The sequence below is a fragment of the Colobus angolensis genome, unplaced genomic scaffold, assembly GCF_000951035.1.
Source record: "Colobus angolensis palliatus isolate OR3802 unplaced genomic scaffold, Cang.pa_1.0 Scaffold267, whole genome shotgun sequence".
NCBI classification, from domain to species: Eukaryota; Metazoa; Chordata; class Mammalia; order Primates; family Cercopithecidae; genus Colobus; species Colobus angolensis.
Genome location: NW_012115899.1, coordinates 1100487 through 1108244, shown reverse-complemented (window position 1 = coordinate 1108244; position 7758 = coordinate 1100487). Strand labels below are relative to the sequence as shown.

General features: G+C 40.0%; 1 protein-coding gene across 1 annotated transcript; it reads left to right on the top strand.

The window, feature by feature from the left end:
* The first annotated feature begins 5409 nt into the window (after nt 1–5409).
* Nucleotides 5410–6363, top strand: LOC105515654 (olfactory receptor 3A2). The gene has a single exon (XM_011947495.1). The coding sequence runs from the start codon at nt 5416–5418 to the stop codon at nt 6361–6363; it is 948 nt and encodes a 315-aa protein (XP_011802885.1). The 5' UTR covers nt 5410–5415.
* Nucleotides 6364–7758: the final 1395 nt, after the last annotated feature.

The window sequence follows — 7758 nt, the reverse complement described above, 5'->3', positions numbered from 1 at the left end:
GGTGCCTGTAGTCCCAGCTACTCGGGAGGCTGAGTCAGGGGAATCGCTTGAACCTGGGAGGTGGAGGTTGTGGTGAGCCAAGATCATGCCACTGCACTCCAGCCTGGGTGACAAAAGCGAAACTCCAACTCAAAAAAAAAAAAAAACCAACAACTTTTTTATTGCTTTCTAATACATGGCCTTTTAATTTCTTGCATTGGCTAAAGCTTCCAGAGTAATGTTAAATAATCATGGATAACGAATATACTTGTCTCACTAGTGACTTGACTGAGAATGCTTTTAATGTTTTTCCATTAAACATGATGCTGGCTTTGGAATTTAGTTCGTTTTATTTTATTTTTTATTTACTTATTTTTAAATTATTATTATTTGAGACAGTCTCACTGTGTCACCCAGGCTGGAGTGGAGGGACACAATCTTGGCTCTCTACAACCTCCACCTCCTAGGTTCAAGCAATTCTCATGCTTCAGCCTCATACCAAGTAGCTGGGATTACAGGCGCACACCATCACACCTGGCTAATTTTTGTATTTTTGACAGAGATGTGGTTTCACCATGTTGACCAGGCTGTTGTCAAACTCCTGACCTCAAGTGATCCACCTGCCTCAGCCTCCCAAAGTGCTGAGATTACAGACATGAGCCACCACAGCCGGCCCTACTTAGTTTTATTTTAACATGTTAGGTAGATAGCTAACTATTCCTATGTTATTATAAGATTTCAAAAACCATAATGAATGTTTAATATAATCAAATGCCTTTTTAGCATCTATGGAAATGATCACATAATCTCTCTTTACATCTATTAATATCATAAAACATATTAATACCTTTCCTAATTTTGAACTAACCTGGCATTCCTGACCAAATCCCAAATACTTATGGTTAATTATTTTGGTAAAATTACTGAAATAAATTTGTTAATTTTTTATGATTTTACATTTTCTTTTCTTTAATATAAAATTTTTCTTTTCTTTTGAGCTAGTTATGCACACTTTGCAAAAAAAAAAATAGAAGCTTTCTTCTTTTATATTCTTAAATAGTTTTGATTGTCATTACAAACTTCCCTGTGGCACTTTATAGAGATGTTGCTTTTTATTAGTGGCAGTTGGAAACTAGCTCTTCCTCTACTCTTTCTATAGTAGTCTATTTAGATTTTCTAACTGTTCTAGAATTATTTTAATAAATCATAACTTCATAGAAAACTTTTATAACTTGGAGTTCAGAAAAATAGAATTTTATAATTTTTATTGAAATATAATAGTTGTACATATTTCGGGAGTACACTGTGATATGTGTATATATCTATAAAGCAATGTGTAAGGATCAAATCAGGGTAATTGGGATATCTATCACCTCAAACATTTATCTTTGTGTTGAGAACATTCCAATTCTTCTGGCTATTATGGAATATACAATAAATTATTGTTAACTACAGTCTCCATACTCTGCTATCAAATTCTAGAACTTGTTCCTTTTATTTAACTGTATTTTTGTACCCATTGACCAATTTCTCTTTATCACTCTTTCCCCTCACCCTTCCCAGCCTCCAGTCACCACCATTCTATTCTCTACCAGAAGTTTTCAATTTTCTATTGGGCTATGTTTATTTTCTCCCTGTCAATTATTATTTTGCATGCTTATACTTTTTTGCTTTTACTCATGATTGATCCCTTAGTTAAGGTTTGTCAATTTCATTTTACCACAAATAACCTGTTCTCAATTTGTATTCATTCTTTTGTTTGTCTATTTTCTAATTTAGTACTATGTAATTCCTTTAGATTTTCTTAAACTTCTTTTGTTTTCTTATTCTAAATTCATGAGTAGGTTAAGCCTTTTCATTTCAGTTTTTTGCTGATTAACATGAACATATCTTTTGACTTACAGTTTTAAGACTACTGAGGAAGTCAGCATACCTACACCATCTCTGCATGTTCTGTCTTCTTAACTTTATTAGATGTGTCATTTCTACAATGTCATTGTTCATACATTTATATTTTATTCTGAAACCACAATCCCCATATATGTCTTACAGTAAAAAATATTCAGTGCTTATTACCAGTTCTTTTGTTTTCTTTTTCCTTCCTCTTCTCTTTGTTGGTTGAAGTTTATCCTCTAGAAATTTATTCTGTTGGGCTCATAGAACAACTATTCTTGAGTTTCTGAGTGTCCAAAAACTTTAGGCTGTTGCTTGTATATTTGAGTTACAGTTTGTCTCAATAGAAAATTCTCTGGTTACATTTTCCTTCTATGAAGATTTTATAGGAAGTTTTCTATTCTTTTCTAGTCTTGAATACTTCTGTAGAGAAATTTGAGATAAGCGTCTTCTCGTTCCATTGTGACTTGATTTCTGCCAATATACCCAAAGGATTCACTATTTTTAAATTACAATAACCTTACTAGGACTGTCTCAGAATGGGACCTGTTTCTGTCTCCTGGTACATGTTGTGACTTTTCAGTCTCTAGAAGCCAGTCTTCGGTTATTTCTGGAAAGTTTTATTTTGTCTAATTGTTTGTTCCTCCGTGCTCATTTTTTGCCTAAGTTCTGTTATCTCACATTTCATCTCCATCTGGTATCTTGAAACTCTACCCTGAGGTCTTGTATCTCTGTCTTGTGTTCTTGTTACATAGAGGTGAATGGTTTTTAACATGTTTTAAGTTCACACTTATTTTTTGTCTTTCAGTTATTCAGCAGCTCTATGCCACCATTTTTCTTCTGAGTGTTTGTAATCTAGCATTTGTTTGTCCTGGTTTCTCTCCTCTCCCCTCCCCATTTTTTCTTGAGTATCTTTAACTAAATCTTGTGCTGGTTCCCTTTTGAAGTCTAAATGAATTGAAAGGTGTCTAAGCCAGTTTTTCATGAGAGTTTTTTGTTGGGGACAGGTGCATGTCTTGCTTCACGGTTGATTTTGAGTACCTTTTGCCTTGACTTCTCTAATGTCAATGCTGATACCCAGCTAAGGAACTGCTGACAAGGCAGTTTTCTTGCTTTTACAGTCTCACTTAAACATTACACAATCAGCTTGCCTGGGTGCCTTCTCATTCAGTCCAGCCTCCTCTGCTTCTCAGATCCAAACTGAGACCAAAGAAGACCATGCCACCAACCATTTCCACTTTTATAAACAAGGGGTTTTTAAGAATATTGTGGTGACCATTCCCCAAAGCAGTCACATCAACCATACTACTACAGCACTCTGATTTCTGAGATCTGATTTTCTTAACTGCTCCTGGCCCTGAATTTCACTGCCCCAGTTCAGGCAATCGTCATGCTTTTCTTTCTGTTAGAGTTATCAGACTCCAACCCCTTTCCATCTTCTGATTTCAGATACAAGGGTATGACATTTCTCTTAAGGAAACTCTAGCCCTACTTGTCTCTGGTCAATAAAGACACTGCTATTTTTTTGATTCAGAGTTTGACGTAATTCAATATGGCTTTCCAAGTACATGCCTTCTTCATTTGAAGACATAGCCTTAGAGTCATTGGTCAATCTACCACGACTGAAGGAAGGACAAGTAGAAGATCAGTGTCTGTGCAATGTAGAACCCTGACTGCACCTGGCAGGAACCAACCCACAGGCTATGATTACAACTTTGGTTTTAGAGGGGAGTAGCAGACAATGTACACAGAAAAAATAATTTTAAATTGTTAGTCAAAGTCCAGTGTAAGGATTTAAGTAACAATAGTAACATTAGCAATTTATTGAACGAGGAGTGTTGAATTGACACTTCATAGTGTGGTCCCTCTCTGTGAAGAAACGTGCTCAGCTGATCTTTCCGACATTCAGAATCATGGGTATGTATCTTCTCTCTGATTCTTTTTTTTTTTTTTTTTTGGGACGGAGTCTCGCTCTGTCGCCCAGGCTGGAGTGGAGTGGCCGAATCTCAGCTCACTGCAAGCTCCACTTCCTGGGTTCATGCCATCCTCCTGCCTCAGCCTCCCGAGTAGCTGGGACTACAGGCGTCCGCCACCTCGCCTGGCTAGTTTTTCGTATTTTTTAGTAGAGACGGGGTTTCACCGTGTTAGCCAGGATGGTCTCGATCTCCTGACCTCATGATTCGCCCGTCTCGGCCTCCCAAAGTGCTGGGATTACAGGCTTGAGGCACCGCACCCGGCCTCCTCTCTCTGATTCTTGCCAGACCTTCACTTGATCATCGTTATTTCCAGAAGCCTTGAAACCTAGGCAACAGTTTCAATATTTTCTAGTTTCTCTGAAAATCTCATAAATTTTTCTATTTTGAAGTCTGCTTATTGGTCTCTGATTCTATGACATTGATTTTTTAGATTCCACATATAAGTAAAATTGTAAAGTATTTGTCTTTCTGTGTCTAGTTTATTTCATTTAGCATAATGTCATCCAGTTTGTATGAAAGAATATATTTTAACATTCTCACCATAAAAATGAGTTGGTGATGGGATGGCTATGTTAATTACCTTGATTTAATCATTTTACAAAGTGTATACCGATCAATATCACACGGTACCCCATAAATATATGCAATTATTATTCAATTAAAAATAAATTATTAAAATGTAATCTGCTTATTAGTTTGGGTTGATCCCTCAGAGAAAAATGGGAAAATTCTATCTTTTTTTCTTCTTTTTTTTTTTTGAGACGGAATCTCCCTCTGTCACCCAGGCTGGAGTGCAGTGGCGTGATCTTGGCTCACTGCAAGCTCTGCCTCCCAAGTTCATGCCATTCTCCTGCCTCAGCCTCCCGAGTAGCTGGGACTACAGGCGCCTGACACCATGCCCGGCTAATTTTTTTGTATTTTTAGTAGAGATGGAGTTTCACTGTGTTAGCCAGGATGGTCTCCATCTCCTGACCTCGTGATCCGCACACCTCAGCCTCCCAAAATGCTGGGATTACAGGCATGAGCCACCACACCTGGCGAAAATTCTATCTCAATTTCACTATATTCAAAAAGGAAGTCTCTTGCCTTTTTTAAAAAAAAATTATTGTGTATATTTAAGGTTCACCACATGAAGTTATGAGATACATGTAGACAGTAAAATGATTAGTATAGTGAAACAAATTCACGTATCTATCATCTCACACAGTTACCCATTTTCCCCTCTCTGGCAAAAGCAACTATAATCTACTTATTTAGTAAAAATCTTGAATACAATACACTTTATTAACTATAATCCTCAAGTTGTAAATTAGATCTTTTATCTTAGTTTATTTTCCCACGTATTCTGAGCTTTTCAGCTAGCAGAGGATGAGAGGGACAAGGTGGTGGTGGCCCTGGGCATCTCAACCACGAGCAAGGTGAAGGCATTGAGGTGATGGAGGAGGTCAATGAGTGAGGGACGGCCTGGGGACTCGCCAAGGGACTTGGAACATAAATGGTTTAAAATGTTAATGTGAACTGAGTGAACTGATACCTCCCCTGCTGGGACATGTCCTTATAGGAACTCATGGAGCCAGAAGCTGGGACCAACAGGACCGCTATTGCTGAGTTCATTCTGCTGGGCCTGGTGCAGACAGAAGAGATGCAGTCTGTGGTCTTTGTGCTTTTCCTCTTTGCCTATCTGGTCACAATTGGGGGCAACCTCAGCATCCTGGCGGCCGTCTTGGTGGAGCCCAAACTCCACACCCCCATGTACTTCTTCCTGGGGAACCTATCAGTGCTGGATGTTGGATGTGTCACTGTCACTGTTCCTGCAATGTTGGGTCGTCTCTTGTCCCACAAGTGCACAATTTCCTATGATGTCTGCCTCTCCCAGCTCTTCTTCTTCCACCTTCTGGCTGGGGTGGACTGCTTCCTGCTGACCGCCATGGCCTATGACCGATTCCTGGCCATCTGCCGGCCCCTCACCTACAGCACCTGCATGAGTCAGACAGTCCAGAGGATGTTGGTGGCTGTGTCCTGGACTTGTGCCTTCACCAACGCACTGACCCACACTATTGCCTTAACTACCCTCAACTTCTGTGGCCCCAATGTCATCAATCACTTCTACTGTGACCTTCCACAGGTTTTCCAGCTCTCCTGCTCCAGCACCCAACTCAATGAGCTGCTGCTCTTTGTAGCAGCAGCCTTCATGGCTGTGGTGCCCTTGGTCCTCATCAGCGTGTCCTATGCCCATGTGGTAGCTGCTGTGCTGCAAATCTGCTCTGCTGAGGGCAGAAAGAAGGCCTTCTCCACATGTGGCTCCCACCTCACTGTGGTGGGCATCTTCTATGGGACAGGTGTCTTCAGCTACATGAGGCTGGGTTCAGTGGAATCTTCAGACAAGGATAAGGGGGTTGGAGTTTTCATGACTGTGATCAACCCCATGCTGAACCCACTTATCTACAGCCTCAGAAATACTGATGTTCAGGGCGCTCTGTGTCAGCTACTTGTGGGGAAGCAATCACTGACCTGAGAGATGACCTCCTTTCCTGCCTTTTCTGGACTGAGGAAAATTTCCCAAGAAGACAGTAACCAACGAACCTTGTGTATAACCATTATTTCTATCTCTTGATGCCTGAGGAGTGGTGTTATGTGTTTGGCCTACAAGGAAACCCTATATAATTCATTCATTTATTCATTCGACAAATATTTATTAAATTACTTCTATGATCCAATCTTCTAGGGCACTGGGGAGCAAAATGGACAAAAGTCTCTGCACTCAAGCAAATCACATGCTATAAAGGTAGGCTAAATAAATAAATAAGCATCATATATAGTATACCACATGGTGATACACTCTATAGAAAAAAGCTAGTAAGACAGGAAGACATGAAGTTAGCTTCTGCCAACCAAGCCTCTTGGGCAAGTTGCTAACTTGTTTTGGGCTGTGCCCACTTTCTCAGTAGAGCTGAAACCTTGGCAGCACTTTATGCCTGGGCAGCAATGTCCTACAGGAAAGGGCCACTTAACCCCAGCCTAGGTAACCAAGAATATCACTGCAAAGTTTCCTTCCAGAGGGATGTGCGACTCCCTCCAGATCAGAGTATGGAAAGGTATTTTGAACCATGGGCCCAGTGCCAGGAATCATTTCATTCTGCTGTTCACCTTTTGCCTCCCATAAAATCAGTTCCCTCTGTTTAGTACCACACGAGAATCCCATAGGATGATCAGGCAACAGGTGGGGTCTAGAGAAGGAAAGAGCTACTAAATAAAAACTAGGTTCATATGTACATGATAGACCTTAAGATCAAAAAAGGAATGTTCTATTTCCATCCCCTGTGGTATCTTTCTCTCTTATCTGATAAGTCATCTTCCTGACACATAGGATACTTTTTGAAAGAGTAAGCATTTATGTTCCAACCAGGCCCTTGGAATTTTGTTGTAGAATACCCAATACAACATTCTCCTCCAAAGTCTTACTTTTCTATCCCAAACCTTCTAGCCTGAAAATACACATCCACAAATGCAGTCCCTAGAAGTGATACCTCTTTCTAACTTTATTTTATTAACACATCAATACCATTGCAACCCAGAACACTTCCTCATCTTGATGTCTATCCAGGCTTCAGCCCACTAATTCCTGATTCTCTCCAGCCTTCCTGGGAAGACTGTTTACCATGTCCTAGCAACTCTACTGTCCTTTTGCTGTGTCATCCCTAAAACTGTACATGGGTGCACCTGAACCTTGACTTCTCTGTTATTTCCTCTTGGGGCTGACTGGAAGGATGGGCTGAGATAAGGATGTGAAGAAAATATATGAGAGTGGGAGGTAAAAGGAGTGGAGCAGAACAATGAAGATAAAATGAGAATATTGAGAGGGATGGGACAGGATGATGAGCAAAAGTGGTGAGAAGGAAGGATGGAAGTA